This window comes from Oryzias latipes, chromosome 10 (assembly GCF_002234675.1).
Source record: "Oryzias latipes chromosome 10, ASM223467v1".
In the NCBI taxonomy this organism is placed as follows: domain Eukaryota; kingdom Metazoa; phylum Chordata; class Actinopteri; order Beloniformes; family Adrianichthyidae; genus Oryzias; species Oryzias latipes.
Genome location: NC_019868.2, coordinates 26,977,233 through 27,001,554, shown reverse-complemented (window position 1 = coordinate 27,001,554; position 24,322 = coordinate 26,977,233). Strand labels below are relative to the sequence as shown.

Below are 24,322 nucleotides of genomic sequence, written 5' to 3'. Positions count from 1 at the left end.
TAAAAAAAGCAGAAATGCAAACGCAGATGGGTTTATCTCCCACTAGGTTCTGTGGCGTGCATAAAAATAAAAATAAGAGCTCATATGGGAGGTTTTGTAAAGAAGAAATGACAAAAAAGGGGGTCATTTTATTTGAAAATTGCTGTTGGAGCTGGGTTTGGCAGATGTCTGTTGTCTTTTTTTAAGGTCACCAACTGCAGACCCTGACATAGATTTGATTCTCAGAGGTGCAAAAACAGCTGCCAACCATCTTTACTTGTTGATTTAGAAAGTGCAGCGAAAACACGTCACACGCCTGTATTTTGTGTGCAACACCCTTTGTTAAGAGGAAACCTCGGTGTGAGCCGAGAGACGCAGAGGAAAAAACGAGCGAAACGGAGAGGTTACAAAGTTCAGCCTTTTATTTACAATAAACTACAGTCTCTGAGATGAAGCGAAACCAAACCAAACATTTGGTGCTTTCAGGATGGATCAATTCTGGTGAAGGAAAGTTTAACTTCTGAGTCAAATCTAAATTGACCACAGTCTTTTAATGTCCAGATCCGTTTTTTCCCAGAAAAGTATCTGGTTCCTGCTTCTCCCACTTTGAGGAGGTGCTCTCCCCCCTCAGTAACCTGCTCTGCGCTGGACCCTCTGTCGGGGAGGTGACCGGTGAGGACAGGATGGACGAGGAGAAGGAAGAGGTGCGTCTGGCCAGGTGCATCCTGAACTCAGCGGTGAGAAAGTAATAAAGGAGCGGGTTGAGGCAGCAGCTCAGGCTCGCCATGCACAGGGAGATGGGGTGAAACTGCTTCACCGCCAGCCTGGTGGCACAGTGGGTCATAAGGTTTTGAGAAACCAGTAAGTAGAGCAGGAAGTTGATGTGATAAGGGGCGAAGCAGAGCAGAAAGAGGGCCGAACAACCCAGCACCATCTGCAGAGCGCGCTGCTTCTCACCGCGGATCTGCTTTTCGCGATATTTGTCTGAGTTGGAGGTGACAGACTGGAGGCGGTTGCGTGCTAAGGAACTCACTGTCGAGCTCTTCTGATCACGCGTCTCCTTGTGCCTGAGGGACATCACAGTACGGAAGGAGCTGTAGCCGATGAGGGCGAGGGGGATCAGAAAGCCGAACAGCTCGCACAAAGTGATCATGGTGATTCCCACAGACTGGGACACCTGCCGTATGGGTAGGTCTTTAAAACAGCTGGACTCTTGGATGAAAGGCGTACTCTGGTTTTGGGCTGCAAACGGCGTGGATCCTGAAGGTTTTTGGGTGGAGGCGACTTCTGATGTCGACGGGTTGCTGTCGTTTCTCATCAGGATGAAGGGGGAACACGCCACGCCAACCACGACCCACGTGGTTACAGCGATGACCAGGTCGTAACGGCGCCTCCAGCGACGAGCGCTGAACGGGTTGAGCAAGAAGGCGCACCTTTGCATGCTAATGCAGACCTGAAAGAGTCAGGCAACAAAAAGCTCTTCATGAAAGACAGACCTCCTGTTCAGCTCTCTGTGCTATTTTAGCCACCTGCGCTCCCATAATCCTATTTGAATTTCCTTGTTCCTCCAATTAGTTTCATCCAAATGTTTGGCCCTCTTACCAGGAAAATGATGGAGGCGTACATGTTGAAGAACTTCAAGTAGAAGCAGAACAAGCAGATGCTGCGTCCGAAAGGCCATGTGTGCGTGAAGTAATAATAAATCCTGAGAGGCAGGGAGAGGACGTGCACCAGGTCCGCCAAAGCCAGGTTTATCATGAAGATCACCGCCTTCGTCCTTTTGCTGTCGGAGCAAAGCAAAGTAGAGTTCAGTCCTGCAAGGTGGAAGCTAAAACGTTCAGCGTCTGTGCGGTCGGGCACCTGATATGTCTGCAGAGGACCCACAGGGCAATGGTGTTGAGGATCAGGCCGGGGATGAAGAGCAGCAGGTAGAAATAGGTGTACATCCTGTCCATCATCTGGTTGAAGCTGGTCAGGTTGTCGTTGCATAAGGCGGAGTCGTTCAGAAATCCACTCGTGTTCAAGGTCATTTTTTCTTTTATGCTGGTTGCTTCTCCTGTTCGTTCATTTCTGAAAGAAATAGAGCACAGAATAGTTGAGTTCAACTCTTCCAAATGTAAAAAAAATGTCATTTGTTTCTATAAAAAAACAAGATTTTAAATAAAATGTGCAGTTCTTGTCTTCTTTTATTTGGTCTGGAAATTGGGAACGTTGGAGTGTTGTAGTGTACAAAATAAGACATTCTGGGGGAAAAGTATTAGCATGTATGTAAATTTACCTGTACATTGAAGATATAAACCTTTTTTTTATCAATGAATGCTTACATTAGGACATAATATTTTCAATTATCAGAGCAATATACTAAAAGATAAATGTTTGTAGCCAATTTCAAGATTAAATTTAGTCTTAAAAGGGCACTTAACATTTTTTTTGATTAAATCTAACCCAGACAAATTCTAGATCTATTGGCAGATTTTTTCACCTATAAAAAGATAAAAACATCTATTTTTTCTAAACCCGTATTTTAAGAAGGATGTTTTTATGCAGTGCATGACAAGAAGAACTCGACAAATCAAGTGTGACATGATGTAAACATCATAAGGACAAAGAGCATCCATGTGAATTTAAGTGACTAATTCATCAACCGCTTATTATAGTTCTACTCAGCATGTTTTTGTCAATTTGTTTAAAAATGAGGAAAAACCTCAGCTGTACCACGATGGAGGATCTCCCAGTAAAAGTATACTTAGAGCTTTTACCCTGATGTCACATATTTACAAAAGTTTAGGTCAGATCTTAGTTGATTCTGTTTTGCTCCCTCCCTGAAACGATGTTTATTTTAAAGGAAATTTATGTCAGGAAATTCCGGAATGTGATGAGGGTTGGTCTGCTGTCTCAGCATTAATCTGGTTTATTTTGAAAGATGTTCTGGTTAAAAAAGAAGACGTCAGAGCTGTGTCTTTTTTAAGCTACAAAAGACGGCAGAGTTGTTCATCGTTCCTGATTCTAAAAGGATATTTGCACCGGTCCGCAGTGGATGCAGTTTGTCATGGACAGACATGCATCTATGATGGTTTAATTTGTTATCACTGCTTCAAGGAGGCTGCTTCCTAAACTAGAAAGTGCCGTAACTGACCAGCCTCTGGCAAGGGCAAGGCAAGGCAAGTTTATTTGTATAGCACAATTCGTACACAAAGTAATTCAAGGTGCTTCACAAAACAGAAAAGTGCATTAAAATCACAATACATCATAGAAATAATCAACATAAAATTTATTTTAAAAGAAAAGGAAGAAAAAAAAAAAAAAAAAAAAAAAAGATTTAAAAAGAAAGGAAGGAAAGAAAGGTGCAGATAGGACCTTTCAGTCATATACACGGCTAAACAGAAATGTTTTAAGTCTAGATTTGAACATGAACACAGAAGAGGCCTGTCTTACGCCTTCAGGGAGGCTGTTCCAGATTTTAGCTGCAGAATATTGAAACGCTGATTCCCCTCGTTTAGTTCTGACTCTGGGAATCAACAGGAGGCCGGTCCCTGAGGTCCTCAGAGTACGAGATGGTTCATATGGCACTAACATGTCAGAGATGTACTTTGGTGCGTGGCCATGGAGAGACTTGTACACAAGCAGAGCTGCTTTGAAGTCTATTCTTTGAGGTACAGGGAGCCAGTGCAAAGACCTGAGCACAGGACTAATGTGATCATACTTCCTGGTTTTGGTCAGGACTCGAGCAGCAGCATTCTGGATGTACTGAAGCTGTTTTACAGCTCGTTTGGACAGGCCGGTGAGCAGGCCGTTACAGTAGTCTAACCTACTGGAGACAAATGCATGGATAAGTATCTCCAGGTCTCGCTTTGAGATTATGTTTTTGATTTTGGCAATGTTTTTCAGGTGGTAAAATGCCGCTGATGTTACTGACTTGATATGGCTGTTAAAGTTCAGGTCAGAGTCCATGATTACCCCTAGATTTCTGACTTGATTTGAGGGTTTGAGAGACAGAGAATGAAGGTAGCTGCTGACAATTTCTCTTTGTTTCTGTGGGCCAAAAACAATAACTTCGGTCTTGTCTGAGTTTAGCTGGAGAAAGTTGTTCTGCATCCACGCACTGATCTGTTGGAGGCAGTGGTTGAGAGAATCCACCGGCCCATATTCACCTGTTGTCAGTGACACATAGATCTGAGTATCATCTGCATAGTTGTGATAAGATATGTTATTACTGCGTATTAACTGCCCTAGTGGCAGCATGTAGAGGTTGAACAGAAGGGGTCCCAGGATCGATCCCTGGGGCACACCACAATTCAAGCCCATGTAGTCTGAGACACAACTCCCAATTTCAACAAAATATTTCCTGTCTTCTAGATAAGACTTGAGCCAACTTAGGGCAGATCCAGAGATGCCAACCCAGTCTTGGAGTCTGTGCAAAAGGATCCCATGGTCAACAGTATCAAAGGCAGCGCTCAGGTCTAGCAGGATTAAGACAGTGACTTTGCCATCATCAGTGTTCAGGCGGATGTCGTTGGTTACCTTGATAAGAGCACTTTCTGTGCTATGATGGGGTCTAAAACCTGACTGGAAAACATCAAACGAATTGTTTAATAAGAGAAAGTCAGTGAGCTGTTGGTAGACAACTTTTTCAAGGACTTTTCCTAAAAATGGCAGATTAGAGATAGGTCTGTAATTATTCAGTAAAGTGGGATCAAGACCGCTCTTTTTCAGGAGGGGTTTAATGACTGCAGTTTTTAAGGCCTCTGGAAATATTCCAGATTGAAGAGACATGTTAACTATTTGAGTAATTGATGGCAACACACTGTTCAAGACAGACTTTAGAAATCTAGTGGGTAACACATCAAGGCAGCATGTAGACGAGTTCAGACGGGTGATGGTCTCTTGGACAGTTTGGTCAGTGACAGGTATAAAGTGAGTCAGCTTAGAGTGAGTAGGTGGCCGTTCGATAGTTATATGTGTTGTGGAGTTGATGGCTTTTTTAATGCCCTGAACCTTGTCATTGAAAAATACAGCAAACTCATTACATTTAGGTGTACAAACCAATTCTATTGGTAGCTGGGTTGGAGGGTTAGTTAATCTGTTAACTGTTGTGAACAGGATACGAGAGTTGCTGCTGCAACTTCCAATTATTTCAGAGAAGTACCTTTCCCTTGTTCTGCATAAGATCTGGTTATAAGCGTACAACTCCGCCTTATATATTCCATAATGAACCTGGAGTTTTGACTTGCGCCACTTTCGCTCGGCTCTGCGGCACTGTTGTTTCTGTGCCCTGACTAGATCATCATTCCTCCAGGGAGCTTTCTGTCTATGTTTTCTCAATTGAACTTTCATAGGGGCAATGGCATCCAGAACATTCAAGATGCTAGAAGTAACAGAATTCAGCATTTCATCAACATTGGCACCAGAGACGTTTTCAGGGTTTATCATTTCTACAAACTGTGCCCTAGTGCTCTCATTTATTTGTCTCCTTTGGACAACTGCAGGGCCAGGCGGTGGTTTGGGAGCAACAGACAGGTCAAAGAATACACAGAAATGATCAGAGAGGGCGACATCAACCACACTGACATTGTAAATAGTAATCCCCCTTGTGATGAGCAGGTCCAGAGTGTGCCCTCTGCTGTGGGTGGGGCAACTCACATGCTGAATTAGACCAAAGGTTTCAAGGACAGCATTGAGCTCTTTTGCATTTCTGTCATTGACATTATCAACATGAACATTAAAATCACCTGTAATGACTAGACCATCAAAGTCTGTGCACACAACTGAGAGCATTTCAGTGAAATCATCAATAAAACTTTGGCTGTGCTGAGGAGGTTTGTACATAACTATGCAGAGTAAGGGAGGAGTTTGTTTTAACTCAATCTTAAAGGACACATACTCAAATGATGAAAACACACCAAATGATAGTCTGCGGGTTGCAATATTATCTCTAAACAGTGCAGAAACGCCTCCACCCTTTTTATTTTCTCGTATTTCCGATTCATGTTTGTAGTTGGGGGGAGTTGATTCGACTAGAACTATGTTTCCTGTGTTTTTGTCAAGCCATGTTTCAGTTAAAAACATAAAATCAAGATTAAAAGAAGAGATAAGATTATTGATTATTGTGTCTGTAATTGGAGGGGGAGAATTAAAACACAACCTATATTTTTTCCATTTTATGTATAATCGGATTCGGTTTTATTTAAAAAAAAAAAACGACTGGATTTTCTCTCCAACATCCAAGTCATTCTTGACACACATCAAGTGGCTTGTCACGTGTCGAAAATACAGCTTCTACTTTCTCAAAGCGACTGCGCCAACCCTTACGATGAAACCCCCAAGGTAACAAAGTTAACAGAAAAAAAAAAAACACATTCGGAAAGTTTCTTTTCACAATAAAAGAGCCAGTGAGGAAACAGAAGAGCCTTTGACTTAATAAGAAGTAAATAAAAGTAAAGTGCATTTAACAGACAGGAGTCTTTACCCCAAATTTAGATTTATTGCCACAGTTGTTCCCACACACCATAATAGTCAAGCATGTGATTAATGTTAAAAAGACGTATCTAATAATGCTGCTCAAACTGGTTATTCATGTTTAATATTTAGAAAATTCCAGTTTTAGTCACAGTTTTTTCTTCTTCTATGTATCTGACACAGCTTAAAAGCAGGGCCGGACTTAACAGATCGGTGGGCCCCAGGTGGACATTGGCATGGGGGCCTTCCACATAGGTTGAATGCATCATTTTTTTTAATCTTTCCCTGTTCTCTTCTTCTTTTTCCTGTTCTGTCTTTCTTCCTGCACATCAGTTTTGTTGCTGTTTAACTTACATTGTTAGTCTTTTGAGTGAGATTGTTTTCTTTTATGGCATCAACACTAAAGTGATCATTTTCACCCATGCCTCATCTTACCATGTTTAAAAAAAAATCCCTTTAATGAGTCTCTTTCTGTTCGCTCACTTGCTGTTATTCTATTTTTGGAATATTCCATTTCTGGAGGCAGACGGGGAGAGACAAAACACTTTCACATTGTAGTTTTCATTTTATTTTATTTTTTGACAGAGTCAAATAATGATGGGCATGGAAATAATTTTTCAAGTGTTCAGGTGTCAGGGGCCCAGTCAATTGCTTACCTTTGTCTAGTGGGAAGTCAGACGAGGTTTCATTTATTTATTTATTTATTGGCTTCCACTTTGACGGTAAAATGTTGACGGTTCCTACACAAAATCTAGTGTACAGGTGAGGTTTAAAGCAGCTACAGAGATTTTTTTACAGAGGATGAAGACAAACTTTACCCTCAAGAGTTAAGACGAAACTGGAAGTTTAAATAAAAAATCGCACCCCCTCTTCGGCCTCATAAATATAAATCATTGAACCGCTCTGTGGCTCGAAAAAATGTTAAAAATCCCTGGTTTAAGGCAACTGCATTCCAGCATGACTAATTGACGGTGAAGTTCGTCTTTGGAAATTTCAGGTAGAAAGCGTCCCTGAACGCGTCCCCTGTGAGCGACTGTGACTGCGATTTCCTCCTGGGAATTAATGAGACGCTTAATGCAAACAGCAAAAGTTGACTTCATTTTTTTTATTTATTTTTTTAACTTCTACCTCATCCACAGAACAACATTCACAAACTATTGTGTCCTGCAACCTCAGGAATAATCTAGATTTTGTGATCCTTTTAATCGGCAGAGTCATTGCTTCTTCATCTTGTTGATCATTGTTTTTACTTATTTATTTATTTTTTAATTGGTAAAATTTATTGACAAAAAAGTCAATAGTGAGGCCTGCAGTTCTTTACATACTATTTTTTTTTTTTTGATAACTTCCTGGATGAGTCAGCAACTCAGTCCTGCCGAGTTTCACTATCGCTCCAAATAAATAGATTTTTTTTTTTTTTATACTTGCTGAACTTTGTCCAGCTGCTTTCACTGAGGTGAATCTGGTGAAGGAGAAAATACCTCTCAGATTATCACCTTTTCACCACGGTGAGTCAAACGGAGTTACACCCCAACTTGCTGTGTGAGAAGAAACAAGTTCCCTGCTGGGCCTCAACTTGTGTAATTTCAGCTGAGTTGGCAAAAATAAGACTCTTTGCTGTCCTTCAGGGTTACCTTTTATTGTTATTTTTTTTACAATAATCTATGAAGTGAACGCTTTGGCCTGGGAATCCACCTCTCTCATTTTTTCTTGTTTGTCATGTTGGATAATGTTTGAATCCATAAGCTTCAATAAACACACGAGGAGAAGAAAATAGTAGATTTCAGGTGAAATCTTTATACATTAAACATTAAAACAAGGGATCAGCATTAATTCTTCATAAAAAAAACTTAGGCATAATTGCTAACTTTGGTTCTAGAAAACCATGAAGGTTCAGGCTTAAGATCCCAGCTGTGCAATAACAGTAATATAATTATTGTGCATTATCTTGTGTTATGAATAGATTTAATTCTTAGCTATGGGTTTTGTGACTTGACTTCCTATTTATAGACCAGGAGTGCCACTCAATTGAAAATATAAAAAAAGGAAGGAAACTAAATTAGGAGAAAATGACACTTTATTTTTAGCCGAGTGGTCATTTCCCCCTAGAAAACTGATATGTTGAAAAATTGTTTTAACTCGCTGAAGCAATCTTTGTGTAATATCACAATTTGACCATCTACAACATTTCAACGTGTGACAAACGTCCAAAATAGGTAGAAAAGTGTTTGCCCCTTCTCCTCTTTTCTTCCTAAAAACAACATGGTAAATAAAGTAAAAAATAAAATAAAATCCTAAAATAAAACCTAAACACGTAGGTTTAACTTGAAAGGGTTGCAAAGAAACAATCTTCCTGTAGCACTTGAGGTTGATGAAGATCTTTTTCTGAAGATCGTTTTCCGTTGATACAGAGCAGCCCCGGTCCCCCTCCCCCTCCTCGTTGCTGAGAGCTCTCTGTTTACACGCTCTCCTGCAAAAACGGCTAGCAACATTGGAACCTTCCAGCCGTACAGTTTAGATCCAGATTCCAGCTCAGATGAGGAAAACAAAGACGTACGTGGATCTGGCCGTCTACAAGCGGATGCATCAAAAAAAGGGCGGAGCCAGGAACTTGTGGCACGCCTGGTGTATTTTCGACGTCACAAATAATCTCTTTTTCCAATGGCGTTTTTTCGTCTGCTCCTGATTTACGATTTGAATAAAGAAATAATCATTTTGAGCTACATTTTCTCAACATATTATCATCTTTCATTGGAAAAATGCCACAAGAACATGTTAAGAACACAGTTTTTCTAACATGACTCATTCAAACCAAGGTCTCAGAGAACATTAAGTGGTAAACGTTTTGCTAAAAAAAATGTTTAAAATTGTATACCGTTTATTTCGGGACAATCAACATACTTTCCCATTACCTAGAGAAAATGAAAAAAAATTGAACTTTTCTAGGAGAATCCAAAAATGAGATGTTGCAGATGATATGATAGTAAACGTTTCTGATAACAGAACTTTTTTTTTCCTGCATAGACTATTAAATGCTGCACAAACATATTCAGGAGAACATGCAAACCCCACACAGAAAGGCTTAAACCAGAATGTTCACACTGTGAGGCAAAGGTGCTAACCGATAAACCTCCATGCAACCAATATTTAGAAAACAAACATACATATCACTTATTTATTTATTTTGTACTTTAAGGAGTAAATACAACCTTTTGTGTTAATATATCTTCCTACTTTTTGTGCCTATTTCATTTTGAGTCAGGCTTTGTGGCTAAAATAATCGGTGTTCATTGATTTACGATAATTTCAGCCAAACTATTTCAATTAAAACAGAATGTTATGATTCAATGCAAAAATACATATTTTTATTTTCCGCAACTCGTATCCGATTTTATTTGCATGCTCATAATTAAAAAAACAAACAAACAAATGAACAAGAAGAACTCTGATTTCAATTCTCCTTTGATGTTCAGGCCTTTAATGAAGCAGATCTTGATACCTATTGACAAAAAATTCCCGTTCAAAGCTGCTCATAACTGGAAAAAACGAGCTAAAAACAAGAATGCATCAAGTTTTATGTTTTAAACCACAATATATTAAACAGATTTCTTTCCCTAAACAATAAATTCAAATTCAACTTTATTTGTATGGAACTTTTCCTGCTACAAAGCATCTCAAAGTGCTTCCCATAATAAAATAGATAATTGAAAGTAAAAAAATAGTAAACATAGAAAATAATAATAATAAACTAACATTAAATAAATAAAGACGTGTAAAAACCTAACACATACACATCCCACAAGTACTTTTAAGTTAAATGGAACAAAATTAAATTAAAACATTCATTAATTCATCTTTAGTCCGTTTTTCCCTTTCGGGGTCACGGGGCTGCTGGAGCCTATCCTGGCCACTTGTGGGCGAAGGCAGGGAACACCCTAGACAGGTCGCCAGTCTGTCACAGACATGTGGACAAGTAAAAACTGCATAAAGGCTTTACTAAAAAGATGATTTTTTTTTTCTTAAATACCTCCACAGTGGAGGAAGGTCCTTATTTTTTGTATATTTTTTTCTGCTAATTTATTGACCTAGGCTCATAAATTTGGCAGAAACCACATCCATTGAAATGTCACGTTTCATAAAAGCGAAAGCCCTCTTTTTCACATGATAGGCTCTGCATAGATAGAACATACGAGCGACAGATCAAGCAGGGACTTACCGTGCCACCAGAAACTGAGGCACATACGAAAAATGCTAACGGTTTCATCAGGAAATAGAAGCACAGCTGAGCGTTAACTCTGATTATCATAGAAAGATCTCTCTTCCTTCTACCATCAAGAAAGGTCCTCGCCCTTCCTATGGAAACCTTACAAGAGGAACAAAAAGCTGTTTTTTCAGTTGGTACCACGACATGATTTACGCTGCAGCCTTATGGGCAGTTGGTGGAGCAGTTTCACCACAGGCAGCAACACAACCTGAAACATTTTGCAATACTCACACTTGACTTTAGACCACAGAGGTTAAATATTTAAGGATAATGTGTGACTTTAAAAATACACGGATCCATTAAAAAAATAAAAAAATAATAATAAAAAACTTCACAGTTAAGGCGTAAATTATATCAATTTGCTCAAAGGTTTCACTTCTATTCTTTCACTTCAAACTTGCACTGTTTTCAATCATGCACATTTAGCAAAAGGTCAATTATGAAATAAAAACCGTTGAAAGCGTTGAGATAAATTAAACGTTTCAGTACCGTAGCCACTTCCGTCACTGTCAGTCTGAAAACAAAGAGCCCAGATCCAGAGATGACCACATGCTGCAGCAGTTTCACAAACGCAGGCTCGTCCAGAAGCTGCACGGATGGAAACAATGTCAACATCGAGCTCCCACGACAAACTTCTGCAAACGAATAGCTGGGGGGTGCATGTGATGTGAGCTTTACCGTGCCACAGTTGCGGTTTAGTTGCATGATGAGCCGAAGCCTGCTGTCGTCTGCTGTCAAGCTGATTTTCAGATTCGTGTGCACGAAGGGGAAGCTCTGCCCTCTCAGTCTGCAGAAGGACCTTTTCCTGCCGTTTGATGCGTCACAGACTCCCTAGCAACACAGCAGAACTATAAAAACACACCTGGTTGGGCACACGTTTGGTAAAAGACAAGCAAGAAGGGGTGGATTTAAAGAAACTGTGGTCCTCACCCTTAAAAAGACGGAAGATTCTTCCAGTAGATGCCCACGGAGGAGAAACCCAGACCCTCAAAAATGGTTAAGGGAACATCTGAGCGAAGTTTAGAAGCACTCTGAACTGTTTTATCTGCTTCCTCAATCAGAAAATTTACTTCCTTGTTATTTAAATTACAGTTTATCGTAACAATCATTTCGGAAAGTGTTGCCAGAAGAGTTTTTACTTCTTCTAAATCTTTTTTTTTTTTTTTATAAACCTAAACTTGAAAATCTGCAGCCATGGTGTAGTTTCAAACATGTTTAAGCGCGTCTCCACAAACCCCTATGACCTAACATGAACAAGAATGCAGAACTCAGAAAAAAGCAAACATGCCTGTGCTTCGATTAACACACACACACACACACACACACACACACACACACACACACACACACAAATCTCACAGCGATGCTATTTAGGGATCTTCTCAGATCAGTGTCTACACATCAGCGGTTCTTGGAGTTCATATAGCAGTTTTTAACTGTTCCTACTTGTGTCCACTAGGTGTCAGAGTCAGCCAACACTGAGTTCCTCCTGTTCTCCTGCTGCCATAACAAAAACAGGTCGCCTGTAAACACTCGAGCTGTTTCTCTTGAAGAGCTGGAACAATGATCTCGACAATAAAGCACTGAGAGGAGCTCCAGCCTGCTTTTACACTCCTCCTATTTCCTACCCCTTTGTTCCTCTGCAGCACTGTCATCCTCCTCTCTGCTACTCTTGACCTCAAATTCCAGAGTCCATTGACTGTTATCAGTGACTCTGAATAACACACTGCAATATTCCTGGACAAAAAAGAGGCTTAGTGCGGTTACTGGAGCTTCACCTATCTGTTTAAAATGCAGTTTCTACAGGTTAAGGCCTGGGAATGGGCCTTTAAAACGTCACTACAAAAGAACAAGTTGCACAAAAAAAAAGACTTTTAGTGGAGAATATCTGCAGCTTTCTGACTCTTCCACAGCGGTTTATCAGGATAACAATCTGAAGAGCGGACAGACTCACTGAACCTTGAGTTTTAGCCAAACTACACTCTGTAGACTTCCATCTTGCACTGGAATTTCCTTTAATATTTCCCAATTGACTACTACAATAGAGATAGCTACTCTGGGTGGATAATTTTCAATGTCAGCCACAGGTTTCTGCACTGTAAAAAATTCTGTAAGAGGTGGGAGGTGCACATTGAACCGAGCAGCTGCCATTAAAAAAACAGGCTTTAAAATATACACACATTTAACTTCTAACATAATCACAACAATTGATTCTAAAATATGGAAACAGAGAAATGAACAAAAATAAAAGTGTTTGACAACAAGCTGTACACATGCATTCACTTTTGGTTTAAAATCTGCCTTTTAACATGGGATTCAGTGGAAAATTGCTCTTTTCTGACAGCGGCCTCCTATGGTCTTTTGAGGAACTGCAACCTTCAGTACTTCCTGGTTTGCATGAATTAGGGAACAGCTGGTAGCGAATTACTACGTACCAATTATTGCATATGAGAAATGGACTCAGTGAGTGTGACGTCGCCCATAGAAAAATGACTTGCTTCCAGTTCCAACAACAAGAACTCAATTCAGTCGCCAGTATTTTGCAATAAGGTCGCCGCCATATTGGAACCAGAAATCATTAGTAAGTAGCGATTGGTCCAAATTGGTCTGTGCCAACATTTGAATGTTTGAGGGGAGACCACCTACTTTTATTGGGGCATCCGATTGGCCAGTTTATAACTTTAATTTCTTGGACTAAAGGAATAATATAATGAAAATAAAATGATCGAGAACATGTTAAAAAGGTAACAAAGCAAGAATGTTTTTTTGACAAATATAATCACTGCGGGTCCAGCGGGTACTTCCTGTTTGAAACACCAGGGGGGAGAAGTCACTCAGTCCAGTTCTCCTATACAGTCATTGGTTCTTCAACACAACATTTCACAGTTGGTTCACATTAGAATTCAGTATTACGCCTTTAGCAACTAGATACTTTTTGGCCTTTTCTGTCATTTTTAATCATATCAAGATTTTCTCCCGCTACTTTACACTGCAAGTTGTTTCCATGATTCACAATTTAGCTTTTTTTTCTGCACCAGTCTTTGCATTTAATGTCGTCCTTTTGCAATATCAAGCTTTCCTCAGCTCTTAGGCCATGGTCAACCTCCCAAAATAACAAAGGAGGAAGAAATTAGCAGAAGTGTTAGCAACGATTTGGGTCTTCATTACTTCATTTAGGGATTAAACATGCTTTGTCATTTTCAGAGATCAGACGTCCCTTGCTGTTGACACAGATGTTTAAATCGGAAATGGAATTTATTTTGCCATCATATTTTCAGCTTTAGGATGTGTTCAAATGTTTGTTATTAAAGAACCACTCCAACATGTTCTTGTCGCATTTAGCTGGTGATGGAAGACATCTATAGAGAAAGGTAAGCTTCAAATTGCATTTCTGAATGTTTCTTTATTCAAATTGTTGTAAATCAGGAGCAGACACAAAATGCGGTTGGAAAATGCTCGTAGTTGGGACGTGGGACCTTCAACGCCAAGCCAGAAGCTTCCTGCTAAGCGGCATCCACTTATAAACGATTAGATCCATGTACATTTTTTTGTTTTCCTCTCCGAGCTGGCATCTGGTTAAAAACTATATGGCTCTGATATTCCTCACCATTTTTGTTGCACTGATAATGTTTAGTTGGGGTTTTGAGGGGTTGTAAGCTAGTGTAAAAGCAGGTAAACAAATGGATGATGGGATGTGGGGGTGGGCTTACCCCACACCAACAATCCAGCCTACAAATCAGAGGTGAATTCTAAAAATGTCATTATCGGGATTAAAAGACCTCTGGGAACACTTTGAAAATAGTTAAAAGATGATCAGAGTTTGACTTTAATAGCTACATATCCATTTTCAGAAAGGCAAACATTTCAATGGTTACAAATGATAAAACCCAGTTTTATAGTCGGAGGTGAAATTTTAGTCTTTAGTCTGAACCTCAATGCACAACATGTTTAACAAAATTATCCTCTGAAAATGTTTATTTTGGCAGGTCTTACATCCTGTTAGGACTGCATTATAAAGGCATCAGACTGAAGACATTTCTGACAGACGTATTAAAAAAAAACCTGCATGCAAATTCAGCAGTTCTCACACTTGAGGATCTCTTCACTCATTACTGCGTTGTGTAAGAAGGCAACTTTGTGGATAAACAGTCACGACTGTTCAACCGTACTTTGGAATGTGAACATGTTTGTTGCCTGTAAAAGACTGTGAGCAGATCTGCAGTCTAAGGCCAGATTAAGACAGAGAGCACTCATTCAGGGGAAAACAATGGTCCATTGGTTCAGCCATAATAAGCATTTGGCCTGCGACACGGCATGCAGACCAAGGTCCTCCACTGAATCAGGGCTGCCCTGCTCAGTGAGGAAGACTTGCACAACAGAAACACAAGAGAAAGACAAACTCCTCTGCAAGTTCATGTTTGGGTTCAAGCTGACAGAGGAGCTTTGATGAGGGAAATAAAACTTTTAACAACATGAAACTTTGTCAGTTCAAGGCCGGGACATACCAGCATTATCAACACACCATTCAGGCGCTCATGTCTAGAGCCCATGTCACACAGCCAACACGCACATTTTGCGCATATTGCACACAATTGGTCATACATGAACATACGTGAAAAAAGTAAGAAAAGTTGTGGTCTATGTATAATTTTCACAGATGTTTCATGAATGAACCACATTAAAGACACCGAAGCCAAATTCCTTGTACATGCAGCGTATTTGGCCAATAAAGCTGATTCTGAAATCCACCAAAGAAGACAAATAAACCACACAAAGAACACGTAAATCAACGTAGAACATGTGTGATTATTGCTGTTTGCAATTCATTAGTGATTTGTGCGTCAGTTGTGTAATTTTAACGTGATATGATCTCCGTATACGTGTACGTAGAACGGTCGTGGACAGTCATGAGTTTGAGTACACATCTCTCAAAAATCACGCACACTTGCGTAAGATTTACTCAATAATTGAATATAAAACACTTAAAATATGCACAAACTCCGTAATTCTTAACCGACCAAAAATTTTTAACAGCTCAAAACCAGATTCACGTGAAGACCCGTCGGCCAAAACCCTTGACAGATGGTATGTATCACAAAAGAGTGTTTTATATGAGGAAAATGTGCAAAGTGCATGTAGTGGCTGTCTGACATGGCCTTAACATGACATAAAACCATGAGAAAGTCCTTACTTTCAAATAACCTGTGTTACAAAAGTACTTATTATGTTTTACTCCGAAGTTTACACCTTATGCACAATCCAGTGCATCTTCGGGACTGAGTGTGCGATAAGCCTGAGTGATGATGAGCTGGAGGGTCCCTGAACAAACAGTTTTTCTCCGTATGGCTGGAACTGAGTTCCGTTGAGTGTTCCCTCCCAAGAAAGAAAAAGTGTTCCTCAGATCAACAGTTATGGATTAATCCGAAAATCCCAGGCCATACCTCAGGACTTACCCTCAGGATTTAACTAATCTGCTAAGCTATTTGTTTGCCACTTCCAGAATCAAACAGCTAATTGCAGTTTCTAGTAAGCAAAAAAAAAAAAAAGAAAGAAACGTTGAGTCACAACTGACTGTCAGACATCACTGTCTCTTTTCCGTTGCTGGCCACAGTGTGCGTGTCCGTGGGGAGACTGTGGGGCATGTCTTTAGCCTCGGCGTCACTGCGGGGAATGCTCCCGGGGCGAGAGCCGCTTCCTTTGCTTCCCAAAACGAAGCTCTTCTGGAAGCTCTCTGAGGTGAAGTAATAGACCACAGGATCCAGACAGCAGTTGAGACTGGCCAGGCACAGGGTAATGGGGTAGAGTGTCCGCGCAAAGCGCTCCACCGTGCAGTTCGCTAGCGCTTGGGTCCGCACCAGCGCATACACAAAAAGGATGGAGTTATAAGGAACGAAGCAGATGATGAAGATGCCAAGATGGACCACGATCATTCTCAGGACACGTTTCTTGCTGTCACAGCCATGAGCGACGGTCACTGGGCGGCGGAGCGTTCGCAGGACCATCGAGGAACACACCAAATTGGCCAAGAGTGGTAAGAGGAAGCCAACAATCTGTAAGAACAACAAAAACACGAAAAAAATATTGAGTCTAACTGGTGTGCATTTATAGGAACACAGCGTGCGTCTATTCACCTCAATGAAGATAGTAATTTTAGACAGGTAGGTCTTCCAGGTGTTCTTGGAGAAGCCCTCGAAGCATGTGGTAGCTGAGTGTTTGCTGTTTATGGTGGAGAAGAATGTCACAGAGATTCCTCCACCTACGATAGTCAACCACACGGCCGCACACATGAGCGCCGCATTCCTGCGCGTCCGGATGGAGCGGGAACGGAACGGGTACACTATAGCCAAGAAGCGGTCCACGCTGATGCAGGTGAGGAAAAGCATGCTGCCGTAGATGTTGGTGATGAAGGCGGTCCCTGAAACCTTGCACAAGCCATCTCCAAAAGGCCAGTTGCGGTTGACATTGTAGTAGACCTTGAAGGGCAGCGTGAAAACAAACACTAAATCCGAAAACGCCAAGTTTGTCATGAACAGGGTGGTTTCGTTGCGGATGTTCATTCGGAAGCAGAAGACAAAAAGGGCGGCGCAGTTGGTTATCAGACCTAGAATGAAAACGACACTGTACACCGCAGAGTACAGGTCATACTTAAAGGAATCATCAATCCCACAGTTCTCCATTCCAGTCTCATTGATCACCAGGCTAGCCATGGCGGCAGCTCTAACGAAGGGTGAGTCTCCACAGAACAAAAGCACAAGCCGTCTGAAAGGAGGGACAATATCTTGGAAACCAAGGTTTATTGGGGACCTGTGAAGTCAAGCCCCCTCCAAGTCATCCTGCACCATCGGACACTAAAATGAGGCCAGTCAGGATAAAAGCCTGTGCAGCTGCTTCGTCCTCCTGCAGAGAGAAAAGAAAAAAAGAGTGACTTCCTCACTGTAAGCAACAAAACATTTCAGGCCTCCAGGACAAAGCTTGTGAATGCAGAGCACTGAACAAACTTAACACAACACATTTCAATGCAACTGATGACAAAAAGGAATTCTGTGCTGCTTTCATAAATATTCCTCAAAGCGTAATTCTATATCTGCAATTCTGACAACACGAAGATGTGGGCGCGGAGACAGAGGGACACTGTATGAGGAGCCTCAGAGGAGTGTTTCAACATGCTAATGTGGAATTGTTGATCCATGCTAACCAGTCTGTTCTGTGTTTCAGCACCCAGAATTCTGTCAGTTCACTTTGACAGGCAGCCAAATATCAGGTGGAAATTTTTACCAATATTTTTTTTATTTAGCACACACACATATATATATATATATATATATGCGCAGACGAAGTCATAATTACAACCACCAATTGGATGTATTAAAAGACTCTACATTTTGGTGCATAAAGGCAGCAGACTGGTTTTACATTCCCCCCCAAAAAACATAAAACTAAATAAATATTCCAAGCAATGACACAGTCTATCAGTTTTCGTAATGTTTAGCCATCACTCATATGGTTTTTGTGCAGGTTAGCTGTGGCCCCGCCCACACACCTGTGCTTCTCCATGGACACAGCTGCCTGCACTTTACATCAATTTGTTTGAACAGTACTTAAGTGTCTCTGTTTTAGTTTTGAGTTTCTTTTCAGTTCTGTAACTTGTAGCTCTCTGTTGTTTGTGCTGTGGTCAGATTCTTTTTTTCCATTCTGATTTAAAAAAAAAAACTGAGACTTTAAGATTAGTTTTCTTACTATATGTCTTCCATCATCAGTAAAATGCTACAAGACCCTGTTAAAAAAAACATCAAAAACACAATTTTCATTAGAGTGGGTCTTTAAGAACAAGTTCTTATTTCCAAACATGACCTGACCAAGTGCTCGTATTATTGAAAGCATGAATCCCAGTGCATTCACATAACGGTTCTACAGAAATACATTCACAGCACTGTTATCTTCTGTAGCTGGAGCAAGTTTCAACAATGGCCTGATGGAGTCTCTTAACAAAGACATGCGTGTTTATAATGAAAGTCTGAATACAGTTGGAGATGTGTTTGCAGCAGAAAGCATCACGGCCAAAGACGGAGACGGTTTTGGGAATAGAGAGTGTGATAAATTCACTGGACCAGTTGTGTTTGATCTGTCTTTATGTATGAAAACACTGGCTTTAAAGAGAGTTCAGCAATTCTGCTTATAATTAATCAAGAGAGGCCTTGCCTCAATGCAGGCAGGGCATTACTGGAAATTGCTTGTTTTAAAGACCCGCTCAGATGAAAATGGCGGTTTTAAAATGTCCTGGTGGCATTTTTCTGATATCGGAGGACATTTATAAAGAAAATTAAGATTAAATTTGCGTTTCTGATTATTTCTTGATTAAAATTGTGGCGAGTAAGGAGCAGACGGGGAAAAGGCTGTTTGAAAAAGCATGTAGCTGTTACATAGAAGCTACACTTAACAGGCTAAAACCTCCCTGCTCCACTCCTTTCTGATGCAGACTAAAAGATCTATACAGTATAAGTCTTTGACTTCCTCGCCCGAGCTGGCATCTGGCTCAAAACTCCACGGCTGGAAAGCTCCAATGCTGTTCGCCATTTATGTTGCACCGGTAATGATAGGTTGGGGTTGTGATGGGTGATGGGAAATGAGTTCCGCACCAACAGTTCCACCCACAACTTGGAGGTAAATTCCTGTAAATTCCGTCGCTCTGCAGAGACTATGTCTTAGAAAACAAAAAAACGTTTGTTTTCTTTTTGGGAGGGGGCTAAAAAAACTGCATAATCATCATTAAAAGATGAGTGGGACCACAAAGGCTACGTTCACACTGCAGGGCTTAATGCTCAATTCCGATTTTTTGAAAAAGAGTACGCAACTGTGAACGACGTCACGCGTTGTCTGTTGAAGTAGCCAACGTTAACAATGGATGTCAACAACAGTGTTGTCAACAGCGGAGCTCTTTTTGTGTTATTACATTTATTTTCCCAAAGGAGCAGCACAATTACAATCTTTTCATTTTAAGAAGGCATTGGAGCCGGGATCTGTTGGGAAATGGGGATGTGTGTGTGCTGGGGCAACGCGCGCGCGCGTGTGTGTATAAGAGAGAGGAGAGAGAGCGTGCAGCGCTCTTCTGCGCTGCACGCTCTGTCTCCTTTCTGAGGGGCAGTGGGGGCGCGCATTCATGTTGTGTGTTACGGAGGTAGGAGAACGGTAATAAAAGGTTTCCCCCAGAATAAATGCTATGGACTCTTTTTTAACCCGTTCTGGAGAATCATGGAGAATCTGAGGGTCCGAACGGGGAAGTGAACCCCGGAGGAGGATCCGCCTTGGGTCCCCCGCGCTTCTGACCACGGTCTGAAAGGGGGAAAAAAAAGTCATCCCGGAAAGGTTCAACACCACGCTCGGCCATTTCGCCGGAAATCTTTTCAAAAACCGCCCGGGTGCGATGAGAGCCCTTGAGTTTGGCCTGAATATTAATCCAATCGGTGACCTCGCTTCCCTTCCACTGACTGGTCTCAGCAGCACCGTGGTTGATGTTTATGTTCTCGTTCGCCTATTTCAACGCAGAATTATGACGTTTGTAGCGTGTCGATGACGTATGGGTCGGATACATGTGGCCTGGCCGTTCAGACGGAGGTCGCATTTCAAAAGATGGGATACGTATCGGTTTCAGGACCACATACCCAAGTGGCCTGGGTCGCATTTGAAAAGATCGGATCTGTGTCGTTCAGACTGTCACAAAAAGATCAGATACAGGTCGGATAGGGGCAAAAAAAATCGGAATTGGGTGGTTTCAGCCTGCAGTGTGAACGTAGCCTTTGAGTGGGTTTTAAAGATTACCAAGTGGAAAAACAACACGACATAAGCTCTCCAAGCTGAACTTGAACCAACTACAACACTAACACAAGAAGCACACATATTTGGAATCAACACACAACACGGTGCAAGTCTCGCTTTAGCCCACATGACAGTGAAACTCATTGCACTCCAGCAGAAGTTTCCACGGCTGCAGATCTACTTTCCTTCACAATCCAGTGTTAAAGTTCTTGGCCGAAATTTCACTTCCCACCACAGAAGCACAAAACAAAATAACTCTGCATGGAGGAAGTCCAGCGAGGAGCAGCTCTCATTATTACAAAACACAATAGCTCTTATTGCATAAACAAACAAGGCGGGGAAAGACAATGCACTCACAGCTTGTTTACCTAAAGCTGAACTTGAACGTGTGATGTCAGAGCAGGAACTAGAAATGTGTGAGGAATGTGAGGAGCTTGGACAGCTCAGCTTCTTCGCTGACGCGCTGCTTTAGGAGGGAAACCACTTAACTCGTCTCTCTTCGCGTTATCACTGTTTCTATTACGACTAATTCAATTTCACTAAGTGACTTATTATTGAAGAGTCTGATAGTTTGATTAGAATCAGTCTGCTTACAAACACATCCTGTTTTTCTCAGAACTTGGAGTGTTGTTCATGCTAATCATTGTGTAGATACTCTTTTAAGGGAGTTTCTCATTGTACATGAACAGTTTTAGTATTTCACCTCAAACAAATGTGGATTATTTACATTTAACTTAAACAAAACAAATCAAAAAAAGGCCAAACACAGTCTTAAAACACTTAGAATATAATTTTTTTATCCAATTCTTAGGTTATTCATGTTCATATTTTGGGTTACTTTCTGAAAAAATACTATTTTTTTTTTTGGCAGTTATAGGGATTTCATTTTAACCTATTTGTAGTTGTTTTTCCTGAGTTTTTTTCCCCTTATAGTTAAAATAACCCAGCAAAATATTATTCCCTCTTTAACCTCAGAGTTGGTGAAAAAACAACCTAATTTGGGTTATTTCTTGGGTTATTTCTAACTAGTATGTTACGTAGTATGTTATGTAACTAGCATGAAAAGCAAGCAAATATAGCCAAAAAAGCCTAAAGTTTATAAGTATTTACCTTATTTTTTATTATTTTATATATATATATATATATATATATATATATATATATATATATATATATATATATATATATATATATATATATATATCCCAAGACTGAAGCAACTGCTTATTGTTTATCTATTTTTTAACCTATTAATAATAGTTAAAAAAAAAAGACAAATAAAAGCTCTTGACTTGGAGTTAGTGATGCAATCAGAAAGAGAAACCCAATATGTTTGCTTTTAGCTCAGAAGTTATCTAGCGGTGCCACAACAGCAGAAAAAGGCAAATTTTTCAATTTAGTGACAAACTGTAGTCTTCTGAAGTCTTATCAGCAAATAAACTCCTAACCACGAGCACACACTGACCTAAAAAATAGCATTCAGCTTAAGCGTAGAACATTTAAATGACTTTTTAAGGAGTTTTCCTGTCAAATTTGGCTTCTGGAGCATTGCCACGGTGATCCATCGGGTTAAACACGGGAGTGTGGCATGAAGCTGATTTGTCATGTTTTTTTCTCCAAAACTTTAATTCAGAATTAATTGAATAAAAACTTTTCTGATTTTCATCTAAAGTCCTCCAGCTTCATGGGAGAGCAAGTCTAAATTACAGCAGAACCCCCCCGTTTAATAAGCTAAAGTGGCCTTATCTTTGTTACGCAACAGAGCTCACCCAGCGGCGAGGTGGTCCCTCTCTGGCACATGCACTCCACGTTGTGCACACTGGAGCTCAAAAGCAATGGTCTCGTCCGGTGCCAGCTGCAATGTGACATCTTTACTGCGATTTCACACGCCTCCTGCGAGGCTTTTCCCAGCTCTCACAATGCCCTCACTGTACCCATCTGGGCCAAAGGCACACTTGCTGTCACTTTCTTAAAATAACAGCCCAAAGTGTTCTTTTTGTAAAAGAAAAACATCATAAACTCTTTGTTTTACTTTAAAATGTGACATTAAAGTTTGTCAGTCCTGCCGAAGCACCAGCTTTATCTTCTGCTCATGGAGCCTGGGCTCCAAAAACCACAGACGGGTTCGGGGTCTTTGTCCCAAACTAAGAGGAGCGTCACCCTCTGCTGCAGATCTGGAGCAGAGGTAAGCACTTCGTGGATTACCAGGAGTCCCGCAGAGGGGTTTTAGCCCTCAGTGTGTCTGTCTGTGTGTGTGGATTTCGGCTGTGCTGCGGACAGCTGCAAAGTTACAGGGTCCCTCCCCACCCACCCACTGGCAGTGACAGAAGGGGGCCTCCAGGACCCGCTGATATGAACAGATCAAACCCGAGCTGAGCTCCCATCCAGCTGTTCCTTTCTCTCAAGCGTCAGGAGGAGGAAGACGGAGAGACGGTGAGGATGGAAAGCACATGGACGCTCTTCAAAGAGCGTCTACCAAACTGTTATTAGAGAGGAAACGGGCAAACAAACAGGAACGTTTGTCTGGAATGTGACACTTTGCTCAGAAACAAAAGCACTTTAAGGAAATCTCAAACCTGCAAAAAAAAAAAAAAATTCTATTTGTGCAACAATATTTTGAAGATTGAAAACATTTCACCTGCTTTTTTCCCTTTAGGAAATGTTTTAAATGTATGTAGCTGTTTTCCCCAAAGCATTGACTTCATTCATGTTCTTAAAAAATGTGTCAAAAGCTTTAAAATCATTGGCATTAAAGAATCATTATTCTTTAATGTCACAGTAGAGGTTGATGAATTATTTAAAAAACCAATTCATTTTGTATAAATACAAAATTGACTGTTTTAACACCACACTGTAGAGAAATACCACTAATAGAATGGATTTGTAAATGTAATTTGCCACAATAATAATTTACTTTAACCAACCTATTTGTTGTCCCCATACTGATCTATTTTTTATTTTCATTTAAAAAGTTTTACATTTAGCTCTTTTATAGAATCAGAAAGTAACTAAATGCTGTTGGGGTTCTGTAGATATTGCTAAAGTTTGTATAATAACATCTTGAGAGCCACAAATAACTTTCGCTGATCTCATGCGTGCTTAAAGCATCAATTCGAAATAGAAAGGACACTCACGGGCAGCTGAACGGATGGTGACAGCCCGCTGATGTTTGCCCGAGGCGCAGCTGTCAAGAAACTAACTCCAGACCGCTTCACCTGAACGCGTCGCAGCTCCTCAGCCTCCAAACGGGACCATCTGGAGTCCCGAGCTCCCCCCACCCCCACCCCACGAGCCAAACTACCTACTGAAGAACGACCCGGTTCTACTAAGCTACGCCGACTTTTCCCGTTAATCACAGAGACTCGCTCCTCCAGGCTGACCGCATCACAGTCCGCGCCTGCAGTGCTCAGCCGGACGGAGTGTTGGTCATTGCGCAGGGGGTTAGTGCGCGCAGAGCGCGCGTGCATGGAAAGGAAACGAGACAAAAGCATCACGACGGGGGCGGGAATACCTCTTACGAGAGGGAAGGCTGGAAAAACACATCTATCTATCTATCTATCTATCTATCTATCTATCTATCTATCTATCTATCTATCTATCTATCTATCTATCTATCTATCTATCTATCTATCTATCTATCTATCTATCTATCTATCTATCTATCTATCTATCTATCTATCTATCTATCTATCTATCTATCGTTTGATCTTCATTGGCATTTTTATGTCTATGAAAGTGTCAGTGTCGTCAAAATGACAAGTTGTGACTGCAGCATCTTTTGAATGTGACAAATGAAGTGCTTCCCAATGG

At 40.8% G+C, this 24,322-nt stretch overlaps 1 protein-coding gene across 4 annotated transcripts; it reads right to left on the bottom strand.

The window, feature by feature from the left end:
- Positions 1 to 379: 379 nt before the first annotated feature.
- lpar4 (lysophosphatidic acid receptor 4) lies at positions 380 to 23,965 on the bottom strand. 4 transcript variants are annotated; one of them, XM_011480535.3, is made up of 6 exons: positions 11,630 to 13,421; positions 11,378 to 11,547; positions 11,189 to 11,287; positions 1,840 to 2,049; positions 1,582 to 1,762; positions 380 to 1,432 (listed from the first exon to the last, which is right to left on the bottom strand). In XM_011480535.3, exons 4-6 carry the CDS (start codon positions 2,007 to 2,009, stop codon positions 530 to 532), a joined length of 1,254 nt encoding a protein of 417 aa, XP_011478837.1. In that variant the 5' UTR covers positions 2,010 to 2,049; positions 11,189 to 11,287; positions 11,378 to 11,547; positions 11,630 to 13,421; the 3' UTR covers positions 380 to 529.
- Positions 23,966 to 24,322: the final 357 nt, after the last annotated feature.

What these genes read in the sequence shown, in the direction of transcription:
- lpar4 (XM_011480535.3), bottom strand. Translation starts at nt 2,009, where the DNA reads ATGACCTTGAACACGAGTGGATTTCTGAACGACTCCGCCTTATGCAAC. An exon ending in GTCCTCTGCAGACATATCAG is followed by an intron (nt 1,763 to 1,839) that starts GTGCCCGACCGC and finishes TTGCTCCGACAG; the next exon opens with CAAAAGGACGAAGGCGGTGA. An exon ending in ACGCCTCCATCATTTTCCTG is followed by an intron (nt 1,433 to 1,581) that starts GTAAGAGGGCCA and finishes TGACTCTTTCAG; the next exon opens with GTCTGCATTAGCATGCAAAG.